At 41.2% G+C, this 21684-nt stretch overlaps 1 protein-coding gene across 1 annotated transcript; it reads left to right on the forward strand.

The window, feature by feature from the left end:
* Positions 1–1353: 1353 nt before the first annotated feature.
* LOC136853166 (zinc finger protein 665-like) lies at positions 1354–21116 on the forward strand. Its single transcript, XM_067128500.1, has 2 exons — positions 1354–1690; positions 14168–21116. Exon 2 carries the CDS (start codon positions 14294–14296, stop codon positions 15950–15952), a length of 1659 nt encoding a protein of 552 aa, XP_066984601.1. The 5' UTR covers positions 1354–1690; positions 14168–14293; the 3' UTR covers positions 15953–21116.
* Positions 21117–21684: the final 568 nt, after the last annotated feature.

Consider the following 21684-nt stretch of genomic DNA (forward strand, 5'->3'; position numbering starts at 1 on the left):
ATGGTATGCCTTCATGGAAAGTGGGTGCACACGAATTTGTGAGAGCTTGTAACGTCATTGTTTCAAGTACAGTTTATAATGTATGAATTTCTTGTGATTCCTCCATATTCTTCCCAGTTGAGGTTTTTGCCTCTTGAAATCGAAGATATGTTACCCATTAGTTCTTTTTTTGTGTGTCATTTTGTGTTATGTGTTTTTTTAGGGCTTACTATTGCTTGGAATATCGTAAGTCCTACCCAAGGAAATGCGCGCACTTTACTGAACACTTGGTTAAAATTACGGTTGTTATTGTTGATTGTGACAAGCATGTTCTCTTGCAAACACGATTCCACAAAACGGAATTGCCTATTTATGGAAAAGACGAAGTAACAAAAAGAGGTGATATTTAATACTGGCCGTATGAAAATCGAAACCCGACGCCACGGCACAGTTCAAGGTACAAGGACATTTATAGTCCTATGTTCTTGACCCACCACGAGACAACTAAACTCGCCCCCTAAGATGACCTCTCCGTAGGAGGTTAGTACCGTCAGTGCACCTCGTGCGGTGCACTGTAAGCATTACCAAGGTTCCTTTTACTGTACCTCCTTTCAAATATTCTTTCTTCCATCTTACTTTCCACCCTCTCCTAACAATTGATTCATAGTGCAACTGCAAAAGATTTTCCTCTTGTTACACCTTTCAAACTTTTACTGTGAGTTTCCTTTTCTGAGCTGAATGACCTCATATGGTCCCAGTGCTTGGCCTTTGGCCTAAATTCTATATTCATTTCAGTCCCTGAGATGACCTGGGCGTTACAGTCGTAGGTAACAGTAATCAGTTAAACCAGTAAAGTTGCAAATGGCCTTCAATTGAAATGACAGCAATTGTCCTAAGAGCTAAGATACGCCATGTTCACAGATGGCTTATTTGAGCTGAAAATCTATTAACTAGCTGTTTGTTCATTGCAGGCAACTGAAATATATTTGTACCTTCATAAGAAAGGTTGTATCTCATGCCGTATGTAGCTAATTAAGGAATTCCCAGTAGGTTCCTTCTATATCCTTTGAAAAGGAGGAATTATTATTATTATTGAAGCAGAAGAGAATGGCAGTGAAAAGATAGCAATGCAGAGCTGGTTAAAAAAAAAGAAAAATGCATATATACGGAAAAATAGGTCGTGGGGAAAATGGAGTGACCAAAATCTCCCATACAACTTGGGTTACCTCTCAAACGTGCGCGCGCGCATACATACATACACGCATATACATTATATATATAATTTTTTCTCGAGGAACCCATAGACAACCACTTGAATTGTCAAAGTGAGAAACGTCATCCTCAGAACTGAAGTGTGGGAAGCATTATTCAACGTGGGCACCGAAACGGCCCACGGCGGTGCCTGGGCTACCGTCCGGGGGCAGTGTATATGGCGCCCCCTTTTGTAGGGCAAGTCCCCCCTACAAGCCCCCAAAGAAAACTTGCATTAGAAAACGATGGTTAATTCAGTGCTACCAACGCCGAGCGGCGAGTCCTGTGACCTCCAGTGTCTGTTGTGTAGAGTGAGAAGGGCCGAGACCTTCTTGAGGCTACCTCTTCGTCGCCCCTTTTTTTCCACCGCTGTCAACAATGCAGGGCGAGTAGCCATGCACAGGAGGCTGCTTCGATAGCGGGACTACTCGACCAGCACCAGGGAATTTGGCGGCATCAGGTACGGACGTGGAGAATAATCTCCGCTTACTATTTCTGTCTGGTCCCACACTTGTTCCAAGTCAAAAGCTCCTCCACGCGATGTTCGTTCGTCGTCGGTCGTGCCTGGAGCCGTTGCCTGTTGACGCGAGCATGTTTACGTAATTGGGGATTGGGTCGTTCCCGTGGCAGTGCCTCGTCATTTGTCATATTTTGCTGGCAAAAAGAAGCCGTGGCAGGCAGGCATAGACGTTGTGTGTACGTGTGTGTGTGTGTAAGATCTTTGTAGTAACGATCGGGCGGTGGGGGCTCTGGCAACAACAGGCCCTGGCCTCTGTCAGCGCAGTTCTCCTCCCCTCCCTCCCCCCTCTCTTCCTCTCCCCCTCTTCCCTCAACCCCATGCTATTTGGGGGGACAGGGAGGAGAGAGGAGCTTTGGCTGAGGGAGAGGGAGAGAGAGAGAGGAGAGGGCGCCTTGTTCCGGGGAGGGACCTGGGACGCAGAAGGGCCCTGGGAGAAACCAATAGGTTCTCGTTGCCAGATGCGCAACGCATTTCGCCCCTTCGTTTGAATTTATTAGAAGTTAACGTTTCCCTCTTCGTAACGCGACGCAGTGTCATGCACCGTGCACAGGCGCCCCTCCATTCTCACGTGCGTGGAAGTTGATTGAAACTCCGCAAGCAACTTATTAACGCTTCTTTTCGCCGTCGTCGCTTGTATTTTAATGGCTTGTGTACCAGCTGTATGATAATGTTTCCCCTGTAGGGTTGGAAGAGGGGGAGGGGTGGGGTGGGAGGGTAGGGGCCAGATGTGGCGGGTTCTATTGTCTCGTTTTTTCTCATTAACCATTTGATACTTTTTATATATATATTTATATAAACCATTACAGCAATGCCCCGTGTCCGTGAATGCAGGCACGACTCTTGACTTATCGGCGTATGGTGCAGGAAGGCAGGGGTGCCTCCGGGGTTGGAACACCTGGGGGGGGTGGGGGTGGGGGGAGGGAGGATGGATGTCTTGTCTACCTTCTCATACTGTTGTGTCATCATGCAGTCATTATGAACATTAATTTAGCATCATTTCCAAAACAGAACCTCGTTTAAACCCGAGAGGAAAGCCGTTTGAGACTTCGAGAAAGCCACCTTGCGCCGAATGCGACTTCGGGACGTTTTATAATAACGCATCTACTTGCGGAGAAATTGTTTGATACTGTCCAAAATTTACAGTCTTGCTCCCTTCCTCCCTCTCTCCAGCCCGCCCTTCCTCTCTCTCTCCCTCTGTCTCCCTCTCTCTCTCTTCCCGGGGCTCGGTTACACATACCCGGTACTTACACGCTAGTGTGTACGCCGTTTGCACACACACACACACACACGTATAACTTACACACACACACACACACCCCGCCGACATTCAAAGAGCTTTTCGCCCGAAATATTGATTTATCTTCGAGTTGGGAGTTGCGTTTTCTTCATTGTCACGACTGGGTCGTCGTCGTAGTCTCATGTTTTGGGAATGTCTAATTTATTCGGCGTAGACAGACAAGACGTTACTTCTTAGTGGAAATGTTCCGTTGAAGCCTCACGTCTTTGTGTCTGATTTTGCGGTATTGCTTGCATGGAAGCTGCGTGGATAACGTAGTAACTCGTTCGCTTCGAAGTAGTTTTCGTTTTTGGGAATTTCACGATGATGATGATGATGTTTTCCGTATTATTATTATTATTATTATTATTATTATTATTATTATTATTATTATTATTATTATGACGCCTTTGTTGTTGGTAGTGACTCTGCTCTTGAGAAAAGTGCGGGAATTCTTTCTCTCTTGGATTAAAATGTTGCCGTGCCTGACAATTTATTTATCACGTCTCGCATATTCAAAAAACGCAGAATACTCGCTCACGGAGAGAAAGAGAAAGAGAGAGAAAGAGAGATAGAGATATAGAGATAGAGAGCAACCTGTCGAGTTCCTAGTCACGCCGGTAACAGTCAATTATTGCCCTCGTAAGTCAAGGTTGTGCAAGGTTAGGCTATGAATTATTCCATGCAATGACTGTTGATTTGGTAGTCCCAGGTCAGGTGTCAAATGCTTCTCGGTAGAGTGCATGCATGCACGCATGCAGTACCCATCACATATCAGCAGCCTCTCGATTAAATCTCTTTTGTGCGTATGGTTGTGAGAGAGAGGTTGAGGCATTTCCGACTGACTCACAGAAAGATGAATTAGGATTCCCTTTGAATCAGCTGCCGTGTCATGGAGATTTTTGGGAAGGTTTCGGAAGGCCCAGCACAGCGTGGAATCTTTTTGGTGGTCAGGCTGGTTATTTGATTGATTTCAGTCTGGAAACTCTTAAAAAGTTTTTGGTATGTTTGAGCTCTCATATTAGAGAATATCTTATTCGTTTAAAGTCGATTAGCATAGAATGCAGACTGAATTATCTAATGAATGATTTCAACATCCTGCATATTTTGCGATCTAGTAACTTTGTACTGCTTTTGCCTCTTGAACTGTTTTTGAGTGTATGGAATAGACAGTGTCTGTAGGTGTTGTAGGGTGTAATTGCCAAATTACATTAATTTAGTGTAATATGCACTTGGTAGGGGTTTTCGTGTATAAGGGCCCCTAATATTTCGTATGCACGGAAGCTCTCGTTCATTGTACCTGGATATTATTAGTAGGGGAGTTTAGTATCCGAACTCTTGAAAAGCTATATATTAACCAGGTAGGCTGACGGAAATGGCAAGGTAAAATTAAGTCGGTGTTGCGATATTTACGAACAACTTCTCATTTGAAGTCTTCGCTAACATCTATCAGAGTGTCGTGGCAACAGACTTCCTGTCGGTTGAATAATGATTTTGTGTCGACGTTTCCCGACGGTTTCGGTACGTACGTAAGTTTAGGTCGCATTTTTATGTATACATTTGCATTATATGTATGAGAAAAATCGAGGGGGACTCAGCGCAAGTGTATGCATCGTAAACAGTACCATATTCTTCTTCTTCTTCGGCGGTGTATCATGGCTAAAGCTTATAGGGTCGGTGGTGGTGGAGTGGTAGAGAGAGAGCTAGGCAGGCGGCCATCCCTCCTCCTCACCTTCCACCCTTCCTACGTTACCGCTCCCTCTCTCTCTCTCTCTCTGTCTCTCTCCCTCCGGCCCCGCGTCTCCTACGTTCCCCCTACCTCGACTTCCTCTGTCTCTCTCTCTCCCTCTCCCTCTCTCGCACCCTCTCTCTCTCTCCTCGGCACATCGGCCTTCTACTACTCCCCCGCTCTCCTAGACTCGGGCTGTGAATTCTCAACATCAATGTGAAGAAATCTAGTTGGCCATTTCATTATGGTATTTTGACGTTCATTAGGCGTTTTTGGGTTCGGTTTTTGAGGTTTTCTGAGGGTTTTTTTCACATTTTTCGTTTCTGGTCGACGTGCAAGCAGATTTTTTTTTACAAAATGCAGTATGTACAGTATATATATGTATACGATGCATTCGTCTTACGTAAAGGTAAAGTTCTCAAGTGGGAAGAATTTGGGTAGAAATGAGATTCGCGTCTTTAACATTTTACATACGTTCACGTTATCTATCTAGCTTTGTATGTATATAGATAGATATGTATGCATGTATATGTATGCATATATATGGTAGAGAGATAGGGAAAGAAACTATATCTCTGTCTTCTTCATATCTCAATACGTTCCTCCTTGGTGTCTCAAGCATTCCACTATGAGCTTGAAGACATTTCACTACCACTGGGCGAAGGAATTCTTCCTCCATCCTGTTCCTATTTTTCTTTTAATTCTACGCCTCCTGTTTTGTGGCCAAAATCCGCCCGAGTCGAAAGTTCACAATTGTTTTGTGCTCTTGCCCATTGAAATTCGTGAATGAAAATACAAGCCACGTCGAATCCCTAACAGCGTAAAAATGGCTTCAGTCTCTTTCATGAATTTATGGGAAACGGATTGTTCATATTTATTCCTTGCACGGTTTTAGGCGTGATGGTTTTGTTTATGAACTTGTAAGTAACTGTAATGTTGGTTTTGTTTACAAGGGCGTGAAACACACACACACACTATATATACGGTGTATATATACGTACATAAATATATTTATATATAAAACTGCCCTTGTTAAAGCTTTATATAATATATATAATGTATGTATATATATTTATACTGTATATATTATATATAATCTGTCCTTAGTGTTAGTTTTTTGACGTGTTATGTTATCTCCAGATATATGAGATAGAGTAGTTTTATGGAACTTTCCCTAATACCATTCATTTGTTCGTTTCTTATGTATTTGTAAAGACTAGGTGTTTTAACGTATTTAATATAAATATATTAAGTTAAAACTAATAAGTAACGATACTCGTGGAGTGATTTTAAGAAAACTTTTTTTATGGTCAGAAAATTCAAGCTCGTTTTACTTTTCTGTAAGAGAAAACTATTGTGCCGGCTTTGTCTGTCCGTCCGCACTTCATTCTGTCCGCACTTTTTCTGTCCGCCCCCAGATCTTAAAAACCACTGAGGCTAGAGGGCTGCAAATTGGTATGTTGATCATCCACCCTCCAATCGTCAAACATACCAAATTGCAGCCCTCTAGCCTCAGTAATTTTTATTTTAAGATAAAGTCAGCCATGATCGTGCTTCTGGCAACGATATAGATAGGCCACCACCGGGCCATGTTTAAAGTTTCACGGGCCGCGGCTCATACAGTATCATGCCGAGACCACCGAAAGATAGATCTATTTTCGGTGGCCTTGATTATACGCCGTAGCGGCTGTACAGAAAACCCGATTCCGCCGGAGAAACTTCGGCTCATTTTTTTATTATTTTACGTAGTGAAAAGGCAATTCTTTTATATATTATATATTATGTATTTATGTATATTTCTACGACGCTGAGGAACCAAAGCGGCTTAGGCCTTTTGAGAAATTACAAAAGGTAGGGTGGGCCACGTAACTGTAGCCTACCTTTTGAAGGTACGGTTAACAGAAAGAACGGTCTACCCGGTCTTTAGAGAAAAGGTGTATACCTGATCTCCCTGTAGTCTACCCATACACACACATACATACACACATACATACACACATATATGTATATATGTATGTGTGTGTATATTTAGCGAAGAACAAAGTGAAAACCTTCCATTGAAATACGATGTTAATGTCACTTTTAACCCCCGTAGCGGGGTAGTGCCCGCCAGTGCACCTCATGCGGGGCGCTGTAGGCATTACTTGAGGTTCTCTGCGGCGTCCCTTCCATGGCCCGTAGCTGCTGCAACCCCTTTTCATTCCTTTTACCGTGCCTCCGTTCATATTCTCTTTCTTCTATCTTACTTTCCTCGACCCTCTCCTAACAATGGATTCATGGTGCGACTGCTTTGAGGTTTTCCTCCTGTTACGCCTTTCAGACCTTTTACACTCAGTTTCCGTTTCAGCGCTGAATGACCTCGTAGGTCCCAGCTCTTGGCCTTTGGCCTAAACTCTGTGATGATAACGTCAGGTCTTCGCTACCCTGCGTCGTATCAAGTACTAATGCCTAAATAATGACTTTTTTTTTGTTTTTTTTTTTTACTTCTATCATAAGGGTGGGAGTGCAAGTATATAAGTAAAAAATGCGCCGAAGTTTCTCCGGCGCAATCGAGTTTTCTGTACAGCCACTGAAGCGTATAATCAATGCCACCGAAAATAGATCTATCTTTCGGTGGTCTCGGTATGACGCTGTATGAGCCGCGACCCACGAACCTTTAGCCACGGCCCGGTGGTGGCCTATCTATATCGTTGCCAGAAGTACGATTATGGCTAACTTGAACCTTAAATAAAATAAAAACTACTGAGGAGGCTAGAGGGCTGCAATTTGGTATATTTGAGGATTGGAGGGTGGCTGATCAACATACTAATTTGCAGCCCTCTAGCCTCAGTATTTTTTAAGATTTGAAGGCGGACAAAAAAAAAAGTGTGGACGGACAGAAAACTAATGAAAGTATGTGATGCCGAGTATGTCAGGTGTGTTCAACTGATGATGCAGCTTCTTTGTACGGAAGTCGCCTTTTCTTTTAGTGTGGATGCACTCAGAACTTTCAGTATGAATGCTCTTAGAACTTTCAGCATGAATGCACTTAGAACTTTCAGTATGAATGCACTCAGAACTTTCAGTATGAATGCACTCAGAACTTTCAGTATGAATACACTTAGAACTTTCAGCATGAATGCACTCAGAACTTTCAGTATGAATGCACTCAGAACTTTCAGTATGAATACACTTAGAACTTTCAGTATTAATGCACTAAGAACTTGCAGCATGAATGCATTCAGAACTTTCAGCATGAATGCACTCAAAACTTTCAGTATGAATGCAATCAGAACTTTCAGCATGAATGCAATCAGAACTATCAGCTTGAATGCACTCAGAATTTTCAGCATGAATGCACTCAGAACTTTCAGTATGAATGCACTCAAATTTCACTATGAATGCACTCAGAACTTTCACTATGAATGCCCTCAAAACTTTGTCTCAAAAATTTCAATAAGAATGCACTCAGAACTTTCTGTATGAATGCACTCAGAACTTTCAGTATGAGTGCACTCAGAACTTTCAGTATGAATGCTCTCAGAACTTTAGAACTTTCAGTGTGAATGCACTCAGAACTTTCAGTATGAATGCACTCAGAACTTTCAGTATGAATGCACTCAGAACTTTCAGTATGAATGCACTCAGAACTCTCAGCATGAATGCACTCAGAACTTTCAGTATAAATGCACTCAGAACTGTCGGCATGATTGCACTCAGAACTTTCAGTATGAATGCACTCAGAACTTTCAGTATGCACTCAGAACAGTATAAATGCACTCAGAACTTTCAGTATAAATGCACTCAGAAATTTCAGTATGAATGTACTCAGAACTTTCAGTGTGAATGCACTCAGAACTTTCAGTGTGAATGCACTCAGAACTTTCAGTATGAATGCACTCAGAACTTTCAGTATGAACGCACTCAGAACTTTCAGCATGAATGCACTCAGAACTGTCAGTATGAATGCACTTAGAACAGTCAGTATGAATGCACTCAGAACTCTCAGTATGAATGCACTCAGAACTTTCAGTATGAACGCACGCAGAGCATTCATACGTGGCTTCTCTTTGGACCAACTTTTTTTTTTATAGGGAATGCTTATTCATGGAAAGTCCAGTTATATATATACAGTACCGTAATGATAATCTCCTTGCGTTATAATACATTTTTATCTATTTATTAATTTATTTTTTTCTTTTTTAATAAGTGGGATCTCTTCTTTCTGTATTTCCCTTTACCTTCTCTTACTTCTTCCTAATGAACACCTTAATATTCTTTTGAAGCTTGAATTTCAAGGTAGTGGCCCCTTTGGTGGGCTTGTTCCATATGAATAGGGTTCATGTTCTGAATAATAATAATAATAATAATAATAATAATAATAATACAACCCAAGTAATGTCCCCCCTCCTCCATATGGATTGTTTTTGAAAACAGTGAACATTAAAAAAAAATAATATAAAAAATCCCCTGTGGAGGGGTAGTGCCGTCAGGACACCTCATGCGATGCACTGTAGGCATTACTTAAGGGTCTTTGCAGCGTGCCTTCGGCCCCTAGCTGCAACCCCTTTCATTCCGATTACTGTACCTCCTTTCATATTCTCTTTCTTCCGTCTTACTTTCCACCCTCTGCTAACAATTGTTTCATAGTGCAACTGCAAAAGGTTTTCCTCCTGTTACACCTTTCAAACCTTCTACTGTCAGTTTCCGTTTCAGCGCTGAGTGACCTCATAGGTTCCAATGCTTGGCCATTGGCCTAAATTCTCTATTCTGTTCTGTTCATTGTCAAAATGAGCTTAGATAGTTTGGGTGAATTGGGATTTTAGTAGAGTATATACATCCTTTAAAATGGGCAAAATCGAACTCACACTTCTCTGAGAAATCTAGAGATTTTGATTATTATGGAAATGCCCTTAGTAACAGATCTGGAAGTCATGAGCTCTGGCAACTTAAGATGTATCCGTATTGACAGAATCTTGCAAACTGTCTTAAACAGTCGATGTGGATACTTAAAAAAAATTTCAGAAAGGTTTCAACATCATACGCACGGTTTGACCAATCATAGACTCTTGCTCCCTAATGTGCCTCGCTGTCTAACTTCTCCAATGTTCCAGAGGTCCTTTATTCCTCCTCACACCGTTGGACAGTGGAACAGCCTTCCATAGATTGTCGTGCAGTTGGAACTTCAGAAGTTCAATTATTCTCCTTGCATTTAAATACGTTTTTATCTATTTATCTATTTTTAATGAGTGGGATCTCTTCTTTCTGTTTTTCGCTTTGTCTGATTCCTTCCAAATGAACACTGTATTCAACATCTTAATATTCTACATTATTTCACAAAAAGTTGATAGCTTGCACCATCTTAGCAACAGACACCATCCTACTTATAAAGGAGATACGTTCCGGACAGCCGGTTGTATGGTGAATTGTTTGTGAGGTGGTTACTGTACTCTTCATGCCTATTTAATTAGATTATGATATAAGATCAATACAGTGCTCTGTGTACAGATTACGCGCGCAAAACAAAAATTGAACTTTAGGGTGGCAAAAGGGGGAGCGCTCTGAACACAATTTTAATTTGCGATCCCGTTTGTTCGTATCTCTGAATGTTCGTAAGTCGAATGTTCGCAAGTAGGGTAAGATGTCTGTACTGCGGATCGTTGAAACTAAGCAACACCAACCGGAAACCCGTGCCTATCAATTAAACCACAATCCTAGAATTGGTGTCACAGTAGCCCAGTATACCTCACTGTGACTCAACCTACCCAAGCCGAGATTGCTCGCACTGGTCATCATCATTTTCTTTCTCTCAGGGCCACTAACTTATAGATCTGTCCACGGTCCACCTCGCTGTGCAGCCTGGTCACATATTTAAGAATCAGTCAGACAGTTTCCTTGGTGTCTTACCGGATGAGCCAAGATGCAGTACCAGTCATTCAGTTTGACAAAAGGGCTTAATTCTAACTCGATCTTACTTTTAGACTGCAGTCAGTAGTATCTAAATCTCTCTCTCTCTCTCTCTCTCTCTCTCTCTCTCTCTCTCTCTCTCTCTCTCTCTCTCTCTCTCTCTCGGGATAAGTATTAGCCAGTAAACAGATTTTAATTCGCAGTAGTGACAGAAGAGATGATTTCATTAACAATTCTGTATTTGTTTATTTATGTTTTGTCAACATTTCTTGTAGTCTAATACTTGTCCCGATTCTGCACGAGGCTGCTATGCTGAATTTTAAAATAATTATATTACTATTATTCATAATAAGAAACCGGAAAGAAGAGGAGGGTTTTTTTTTTTTTTTTTACAGATATTGACTAATAATCAGGGGCTTTCCTAGACATTTTGGGGCCCGGGGGGCACAGTCCCATTTGGGCCCCCTCTAATGGGGTGGGAGGCGAGCGAAGCGAGCCAAAGCAACCTGGGGTTTGGGGGCCTGCTGTAAGCCCCCCGGGAAAATTTGTAGAATATGAGCAATTGTAGGATCATTTTAAAGGCACTTGTAAATGTAAATTTCAGAAATTTTTATTTCTTAAATTTTGCATTTTGGGCCCCCCCCACTTTGGGACCCGGGGGGCGATTTCAAACAGCCCCCCCCGCCCCCCCAGGAACGCCACTGCTAATAGTGACGAGGAAAGAGTACTGTACCGTAATTAGGAATGCCTTTTAAAAATAACCAAAAAATTTTGGTTAGTTTTTAATGATATCTGTACATGTTTTATCGGCACAGTCGAGTCTTCCGCACAGTGTATAATGCTGTATGAATCTCCCAGCCACGGCCCATGAAACTTTCAGCCATGGCCTGGTGGTGGCCTGTGTTGTATGCATCTGTAAGCAGTGCCAGACGCACAATCATGGCTAACTTTAACCTTAAATACAATCAAAACTACTGAGGTTAGAGGGCTGCAATTTGATATGTTGGTGATTGGAGGGTGGATGATCAACATACCAATTTGCAGCCTTTAGCCTCAATGGCGTTTAAGATCTAAGGGCAGACAGAAAAAAGTACAGACAGACAATAGTCATCTCAATAGTTTTCTTTTACCGAAAACTAAATTCAGTCGCTTTTGTGATGTGCCCAGATAGAGGAAGATTCTGTCAGTTTCATTGAACTCAGGAAGAAGTCGTTTCTGTCTTTAGGCAAATTACAACCAGCATTTATTTAGCTGCATATCAGTGAGCAGTCCATAGGTTTTGGTATTCATGAGTCAGTCTTCGAGGTCTTGATTACCATGGGTCAATCTTCAAGGTTTTGTTTGCCATGGGTCAGTCTTCAAGGTGTTGATTGCCATGGGTCAGTCTTCAAGGTGTTGATTGCCATGGGTCAGTCTTCAAGGTGTTGATTGCCATGGGTCAGTCTTCAAGTTGTTGATTGCCATGGGTCAGTCTTCAAGTTGTTGATTGCCATGGGTCAGTCTTCTAGGTGTTGATTGCCATGGGTCAGTCTTTAAGGTGTTGATTGCCATGGGTCAGTCTTCTAGGTGTTGATTGCCATGGGTCAGTCTTCTAGGTGTTGATTGCCATGGGTCAGTCTTCTAGGTGTTGATTGCCATGGGTCAGTCTTCTAGGTGTTGATTGCCATGGGTCAGTCTTCAAGGTGTTGATTGCCATGGGTCAGTCTTCTAGGTGTTGATTGCCATGGGTCAGTCTTCTAGGTGTTGATTGCCATGGGTCAGTCTTCTAGGTGTTGATTGCCATGGGTCAGTCTTCAAGGTGTTGATTGCCATGGGTCAGTCTTCAAGGTGTTGATTGCCATGGGTCAGTCTTCAAGGTGTTGATTGCCATGGGTCAGTCTTCAAGGTGTTGATTGCCATGGGTCAGTCTTCAAGGTCTGGATTGCCATGGGTCAGTCTTCAAGGTGTTGATTGTCATGGGTCAGTCTTCAAGGTGTTGATTGCCATGGGTCACAGTCTTCAAGGTGTTGATTGCCATGGGTCACAGTCTTCAAGGTGTTGATTGCCATGGGTCACAGTCTTCAAGGTGTTGATTGCCATGGGTCACAGTCTTCAAGGTGTTGATTGCCATGGGTCAGTCTTCAAGTTGTTGATTGCCATGGGTCAGTCTTCTAGGTGTTGATTGCCATGGGTCAGTCTTCAAGGTGTTGATTGCCATGGGTCAGTCTTCAAGGTGTTGAGTGGCCTGGGTCAGTCTTCAAGTTGTTGATTGCCATGGGTCAATCTTCAAGGTGTTGATTGCCGTGGGTCAGTCTTCAAGGTGTTGATTGCCATGGGTCAGTCTTCAAGTTGTTGATTGCCATGGGTCAGTCTTTGGGTGTTGATTGCCATGGATCAGTCTTCAAGGTGTTGATTGCCATGGGTCAGTCTTCAAGGTGTTGATTGCCATGGGTCACAGTCTTCAAGGTGTTGATTGCCATGGGTCAGTCTTCAAGGTGTTGATTGCCATGGGTCAGTCTTCTAGGTCTTGATTGCCATGGGTCACAGTCTTCAAGTTGTTGATTGCCATGGGTCAGTCTTCAAGGTCTGGATTGCCATGGGTCAGTCTTCAAGGTGTCGATTGCCATGGGTCAGTCTTTAAGGTGTTGATTGTCATGGGTCATTCTTGAAGTAGATTGTTAAGTAAGTTTAATTTATATTTATAAATTTAAGTAATTTATACAGCTTTAATCTTAATGTCTGTTTGCAATATAACGTTGCTTTGGTCAGGATCAGTAAACTTGTGTCTCTTGAAAGTGGGATGTTTTACTAACTGCTTGTTTTATTTGTGTTGCATTTTGCTTTTTAATTGATCTCAGACTTGTGGTTGCTTTTGTGTAGTAGGCCTGCATGTTATTTGCTTTTTGTATTTTATGCATCAAGTAAGACACTGCATGATTATGTGGAAGCCTGATTGCATATCATTGATGTTTTCATTGTTTTATTATTATGTTTTCGATAAAATAAGGTTTAGAGTGTTTGATATATTGGTATTAACCTGGTATGTTTCCACTTAGTTACCTACTCCGAGAGGCTAGTGCTAAACATGGCGGAAGCTCCTTGGGATGGCCATGTTTAGTACTAACCCCTTGGGGATCAAAGTATTATATGCACTCATTTCTGTATTGTGTGCTTGACAAATTATATTAATAAACGGTATCTTCGTGCGGCCGTACACTTTACTTAGCATGAGTTTACCCTGGACTTTGACCAAGGTGGATACATACCGGGTTAATACCCGATATATCTTGAGTAACTGCCACGTTTCCGAAGTTGTCAGTTTACCAAAATTCTTGAGGATGTAGATTGTTCTGTGTTACATTGTGCCTTTTAGGATATATAGTATTTTGCTTTGAATTATTGCCTTTCTTGGTGGATATTGTCTCGACAGATTCATCAGTAATAAGAGGTATCTAATTGAAGATTATTTTGATTAGTGACATATGGATATAGAATCATTTCAAATCGCCACATTTCAGTCAGTTAAGAACCTCTCCCTTTCTTTCAGGTGCCATGTAGAGCCATGCCATCGGAAGACTCCTTGAGTACATGCACGACTCGTCGGTAGAGTGATGAAGAAAAGAGCAAAATAATTGATTTTGATGTTGTTGGTAATCAGTCCAATGTCTTAATAATGGAAGAGCCTCAGATACAATATCCAACAAACAAAATCAATAAAGATACCCAGACAGGTTTGGATGGTCCGCAGCTTTTCCAATACCCTGTCACGACCGTGTACGGAAACGTTCACTTTCAGGATGGCCCCACTGTGACAAAGGAGCAGAAGCTGAGGACGCAGATCGAACAGTGGCTGCAGTCGAGCGACAAGCCGTATGAGTGTGACCAGTGCAGCAAGAGGTTCGTTCAGAAGAGTCACCTGAACAGTCACATGCTGGTCCACACCAACGAGAAGAAGTTTGAGTGCGACTTGTGCGGGAAGAAGTTCACAATGGAAAGCCACCTGAATGGTCACCTCCTGATGCACAACACAGAGAAGAAGATCGAGTGCGAAGTTTGCGGCAAGAGGTTCCTCCAGAAAAGCCACTTGAATGGTCACATGTTGGTCCACAGCGAAAAGAAGTTTGGATGCGAGTTGTGTGGCAAGCGCTTCATCCTAGAGAGCCACCTGAACAGCCATATGCACATACACAGTGAGAAGAAGTTCGTGTGCAACATTTGCAACAGGCGGTACACCCACAAGAGCCACCTGAGCAGCCACATGCTTGTGCACTGCGAGAAGAAGTTCGAATGCGAGATGTGTGGAAAGCGCTTCTTCCAGAGAAGTCATCTCAACAGTCACATGTTTGTTCACACCGAGGAAAAGCGATTTGAATGTGAAATGTGCTACAAAAGATTTGCCCAGGAGAGCCACCTGAACAGCCACAGGATTGTGCACACGGCAGAGAGGAGGTTTGAGTGCGAAGTATGCAGGAAGAGATTTTACATGAAGAGCCACCTAATTAGTCATAGTTTTGTACATAGTGAGGAGAAAATGTTTGAGTGCAAGGAGTGTGGGAAACGATTCACGCAGGAGATACATCTTAATAGCCATCGTTTCGTCCACACGGAGGAGAAGAAGATTGAAAACCAGACTTGGGGAAAGCGATTTACACACGAAAGTTACCTGAATGGGCACAAGTTCATTCCGTACGACATGAAAAAGTTTGTTTGTGAAGAGTGTGGGAAGAGATTCCTTTTGAAGAGCCATTTGAACAGTCACAGGTTCATCCACAGGGAAGAGAGAAGGTATGAATGTGACATCTGTGGAAAGCGATTCACCCAGAGGAGCCACCTGAGCACTCATAAGTTTGTCCATAGTGAAGAGAAAATCTTCGAGTGCGATGAATGCGGGAAGAGATTCTCACAACAAGTTCATCTCAGTAGTCACAAGTTCGTTCACAGTGCCGAGAGAAAGTTCGAGTGTGAGGAATGTGGGAAGAAGTTCATCCAAGAGAGCCACCTCAATAGCCACAGGTTCATGCACGGTGACAGGAAGGGGATTTCGTACGAGGATAACATCAAATTACTCACGCAGAAGTCGCAGATGAACACTGTGCTCATGAACGCGGATGATAAGGTACTGACGTACGAAGACACAAGCAAGTTGTTCCAGCAACAGGCCTATCAACCAGCGTACACATACGGCCATTTAACTGGACAGCTTGCGGGGCAGCTAACAGGACAGTTAACTGGGCAGTTGGCTGGCCAGCTCACTGGACAATTGACAAATCAGTTAGCTGGACAGTTGAGCGGTCAACTGACAGAAAAAGTACGAACATTGTGGCCTCTGTAGCCATCGGCCCAGAATGTTGTCGTGTTTGCTATGAATAAAGAAAATTGATAGATCTGTGACAGTGATTTTTTCTTATTTTATGTCTGTACGTTAAACTACAGTACAGAATTTACTGTCTTCAAGTGCAAAATCTAACTCTGGTAAGAAAGAGCAAAATCAATTTTTTGTGATACGTGAAAATTACGACTTTTGGTACGGACAAAATTTTTATACGCTGCAAAATCCAACTTTTATTGACAATGTGCAAATTCAGATAGGTTTCCCCAGAGTGCAAAATCAGACTTCACAGGTGACGCACTGCAAAATTTGCTGGGCAAGGGTGCAAAATTCACGGAAGTATAAACTGGCGAACAGAGCAGTACGTCGTTTTGTTCTTGACGATAAGTGTTACTGGCGGAGTGTTGGTCACAGTTCCTCAGGTATGTATGTGTGAGGTAAACAGTGAACTGTTGACCTGTGATGAAGCTGTATGTTTCGGGTGACAACGTGTAGAGTAAACATTCATCCTCGCGAACCTCGTGTTCAGAATGACCCATCTTATGTGGTGTAGTGAGAATAGAAATTAGCGTGATGCCATACAAATAGGTACAACTATTCGACTTCGACCAGGAGTCTGTTAGATATTTGTTAAACTAATGTTTTATGATATTTTTGTTTGTTCGAAAGGTGCATTGAATCCTCTTGAGATCTCTGTTAGGTACACCACTGTCTTCTTCTGTTTGTTTACGATTAAGGGTTTTGAACGCGCCTTTGTTGTTCCTTTTTGTAAGCTGCTGTAATTACTGTAAATGGTAATTTCCAGCGACCTGTTCACAAGATTGTATCTCCCGTCTTTCAGCGAGAGGGAGACTTCGCTACAAATGTGTCGATCAGGTTATGATAGGGTTAAGTTTTGCTTTTCTTGCATTCATTCGAGCTGTCAGTTCCAGTATTTTGTGAATCCAGCATTAACCTGCGCTATTTCTGAATCTCTCTTGAAATTCTTTCTAAATTGCATCTGGGCTTGCAACTGTGTGATGTACAGTCAACGTGCCATTAATCGTGCATTGGCCTGCGCTGTTTTAGAGGTAATTAACAACACACCACACCCAGTACACAACAATACAAATGCTTCAGAAACACGTCGTTAGATAATTGTAACAGTTGTGTTAATGCATTCAGTTACTGTTCCTTCCTTGATATGCAGATCAAAATATAGGTACCTTTCAGACGAACATTCAACAGATTCAACAGGAAGCCCACTTCATTTCTTTGTTTCCAGTGTCACCAGGTCAGCTTGAAGTGATGTATATAAATTTGGTGCTTGTAAAAAAAAAACTTGAAACGTACGTGTAAAGGTGTTATTGCAGTATTTGGATCTTTGTTAGATAGTGACCCCCAAGGGTTTTCGGGGGTCGTTATCTAGGAATAATATTTCTTTGGGGTCATTATCTTTTTTGATATTTACAGTCTTTTGTTTATGTTTCTACAGTCATCCCCAAATGGGCCTGTACTAAACACACCGCGAAGGTGGATACATACCGGGTTAAAACCCTTTAGGGGGTCACTATCTAGGAAAGATCCCAGTATTTCTAAATTTAATGAACTAGTGTTACATGTAGAATATTTGTATAAAATGGTTTTAACTTCAGGGACCTTGAAACACTTTGAAAATGCATTTTCACGGGAAGATGCATTCTCAAACAATGCTTATTGCAACTTGAATAAGAGCACAGGCATGAGAAGTGTCTGTGTGACAGATTACAACGCATATTCCAGACTTTTAAGATGTTGAATGAAACAGGAGAGAAAATATGTAGGCCTGATCATTGGAATAGTTTTGGAAGTAGGAAATAGCTCTGTGTTTTCAAAGGTTGTTTTATGTGAGATCGTGTAATTGGGAATCTGTTGGGCCAAAGGTAAATCAACAGTTATTTTTTATGTTATTTACTTATTTACCAGTACTGTACCCTCAGTCGTCAGTGGCATTATTTTACAAGGTTTTTGAAAAACCACAAATGTAATTGTGAAGATGAAGAGGTTTCAGTGTCATGATTTGATATTTAATTTTATTTTTGCATTATTGACATTAAGCTGATAGAACTGCTTCAGTCACGTTCCCTAAACGAGGTAAGCAGTCTTGGCTTAATTGTGCAGGTGGTAGTTGCAAATTGCCATTTTTGGGCAACGAGCAATTATCAATTCATTGTGATTTGGTTTCTCTTATGCATTTCAAACATAGTTTGTCGTTTATCGCACAAGGAGTCCGTTGAGTGAGGCCCTCTTCCAATGCAGCTCTCATGACATGTAAGTCGACTGATATTGTGTAAAATGCTGATACACTTTGAAAAAGTCCCGATTTCAGTATTAAGAACTCGTTACGGTATTTATTGCTTTTTACGTATTTGGTTGTGAATTTATGAGGTCCTTTCTTAAGTAAAGGTGTGGAGGAAATCTCGCGGAGGCGGATACACCCCCGGGATTTTTACGTGCCAGTTTTTGAGCTACTTGCGTATTGTAAGGCTACGTTGTCGCAGGGACGGATGGACGCATTCGAAAGTAACCAGGGAAATTAAAAGGCAGCACTTGAAAGGGAGACACTGAGGTCGTAGAATAGAAAGAATTGGAATACTTGTTAGTCTTACTACCCACAAAAGCAGCTTGCGATAGAGTCGGAAGGGCTGCTGCTTACGTTCAAGCTCCGCTTACCAACACTGCATTAGGAGTCTACTTTCTGTTAATCTCATCTTTTCGGGTAACCATTCCAAAACGTTTTCCACGTGGAGTTAGAATCTCATTCTCCGTAACCTGTCCACAACTTTCTGTTCCTCAATCAGTACCACTACTGTGTCCGAGTTGTCTCGTTTCATTTTAAATGTTTGTTCCGTCTTGTTTTGCCCAGGTTTGTGCACTCTTTATAAACAGTTGTACATAATTCGTGTACATATAATATAGATTTAATATCCATGTGTCAAAAAGAATCCACAGCTACAGCTATGCAGGAGATTGTCAAAAATGCCTATGTCATCACCATACTGAAGCGTATGGCCAAGTTGTATGAGAACCTAGTTTGATGTCAAGTTGACTTTTAAGTTCAGAGGTCTTCGGTGCTCCATGCGAGTTGAGAAAAAAAGATGTATAGATAAACCGTTTGGTGTTAAACGTGTATTTCAAGACTGTCCTCGCGATTGGCTGGCGAGCAGAAAGGAAAATTTCTTCGGCAAGCGAACTCGCGTGGCAAACCGAGACGCGCCACTGAACTTCGCTTTGATGACGCCAGGTGGCGTTTGTGGTGTTCCTCGACTTCTCGGACTTGACAATAGGTGGCGTGTGTGTGTTTTTGCGAGTTCCTTACTGTGTCAAGGGCATTAAATTGTTTGTATTATACGCTTTGAACTTTTGTACTTTTTAGTTTTGCATAGAAGAAATAATAACAGTGTTACGTGGAAGTATTCTTTTCTTGGCCAAATGTTAGATCAGATTGAGAACTAAAGGTGCATAATTAGTAGGAGTCTGTCAGTTTCGACTGTTTAGTAGTGTTTTTTAAAGGCATTAATTTTGACATTTGATACTCATGTTGCACAATTATTACTCTCACCGAATGATTACCTGTTAGCAAATGCATTTATTTGTATTTCAATTTGGTTTAGTTGGGTAATGTATGTTCAAATTTTTGTGCCGATATTTTTAATGCAATGTATATATATATATATATATATATATATATATATATATATATATATATATATATATATATATATATATATATATAATCTGGGCATTTATTTTACTCATTCTTGTATCTCGAATGCTCTTAAGTACAACGTGAAGGTTATATTCTTTGGTGGTCATATCCAAGTTTGTGATAGGTGTGCACAAATAGTCCTGAATAGTTTTGGGGCCTACATCCGATGAAAAAGGGTTAAGGGTTAGGAATTGACCTTGCTTTCTATGCAAATGTGAACGTAGACGATGCGCGCTGCCTATGTGAATAGGCTAGATACATTTACATTTAATTATACTGTACATGATACCTGCAGTATTCAACTCTGTATCGCTACGTAGGCAGATTAAATACCGAGTTACTCGACTCTCTCTCTCTCTCTCTCTCTCTCTCTCTCTCTCTCTCTCTCTCTCTCTCTCTCTCTCTCTCTGACCTTTTAGAAAACTCTGCTGAAATGTGGAATTGATAAAAGGCTTTCGTGATTGAACTCGTATACTTTTGTATAATCATTTAGTCTGTTTGTTGGGCATTATGATATCAAATATAAACTTGCATATATTTATGCATCATATCTGTACAGTTTCAGTCAGTCCTTGATACTATGTCTACCTAGCGGGTGTTTCTGTAGACCTATTCCATATTAAGTTGAAATGTTCAGAAATTAATTGCTATTCTTTATATGAAATCACAGACGCCCGCTAAATTTAATCATTAATTTTCAATTTGATTATAAATTGATTCCGCCTGCATCCCACTTTCGCAAAATTTCAAATATTTCCCCTAAACATTCCTGGAGAAATCATACGAGAACTTCCCTTTAAGACAGGGACTGAATGAAACTATGTATGTGTATGTATAATGCATATTTGTGATATTTATATGTATGCATTACCTGTGTTTTATGTTAAGTACGTAGACGTTCCAACTCAGAACATGAGTAAAAATGAGTCTAGTTCGTGCGTCTAGAGGCTTTGTAGGAGAGAGGAAAGGTGGGGGGTTTTTGTTGGGGGGGGGGGGTGTGGCTGGAGGTGCACTGCCAAGGAATATATATATATAAATAAAAAATAAATCATCATCCATGACTTATACGAGCCACACGGAGCCATTTAATCAGCCAGAATGCATTGGATTTCGCAGCAGTTTCCAGCGACTGGATTAAATTTAGCAACAGGTTGGGATTGGAGGTGGTCAGTGAGAGAGACACGCCAGGGCATTTTGTGTGAGGTCATTCACCTGTTATGTCTACTGTATGTACAATAATTTATTTCAGTGTTAATGCGTTGGAGAATGATTTTTTTTTTTTTTTTTTGTATCAATTTTGTTAGGACTAGATATTTTTTTTAGTTTTTCATTTGAGTAGATGTATCGTCGAGCTAGCGTTCGTAAGAGTTGTAAATTATTCAATATATAGGCCATATTTTAATCCTGTATATCATTTTTAATAAATATTTTATTACTGAGGCCGTACTTTTCATTGAACCCTTTTTGTAGACTTAAGAACGAGTTGGAAAAATGATGGTGATAATTTTGCTTTCAGGCCGCAAAGAACGAGCGATGGACTCGATTCTTTAAAGAAAAAAAGGTTGTAAGTCAAGGGGGAGTATGGAAGCTGGAAGAGATTTCTTAAGTTTTGCGCTGACATGTATATATATACATATGTATATGACTTTTTTTTTTTGGTGGCTGGTTGGTCTAAGCCAAGGTCAGTTACCACACATCGGTTCGAATTCTGCTGGGAGCGAGACACTTGTCAAAGTTCCCTTTTTGTTGCAAGTCATTTCTAAGGTTATAGTGAATTGCATGGTTAATATGCAGCAATATATATATATATATATATATATATATATATATATATATATATATATATATATATATATATATATATATATATATTATATGTAATGTCAGATTACAATCTGGGCCACCTCTATAAGGTAAAATATCACCAAAAAGTTTGTGTTGTCATTTAAATGTCCACGAGTTGGGAAACTTGGAGCACAGGTGCCAAGAGTATATTAAGTATATCAAG

This window comes from Macrobrachium rosenbergii, chromosome 26 (assembly GCF_040412425.1).
Source record: "Macrobrachium rosenbergii isolate ZJJX-2024 chromosome 26, ASM4041242v1, whole genome shotgun sequence".
Taxonomy (NCBI): Eukaryota; Metazoa; Arthropoda; class Malacostraca; order Decapoda; family Palaemonidae; genus Macrobrachium; species Macrobrachium rosenbergii.

Bases quoted from the DNA above. Each gene is read 5' to 3' on its own strand.
- LOC136853166 (XM_067128500.1), top strand. From the start codon at position 14,294: ATGGAAGAGCCTCAGATACAATATCCAACAAACAAAATCAATAAAGAT.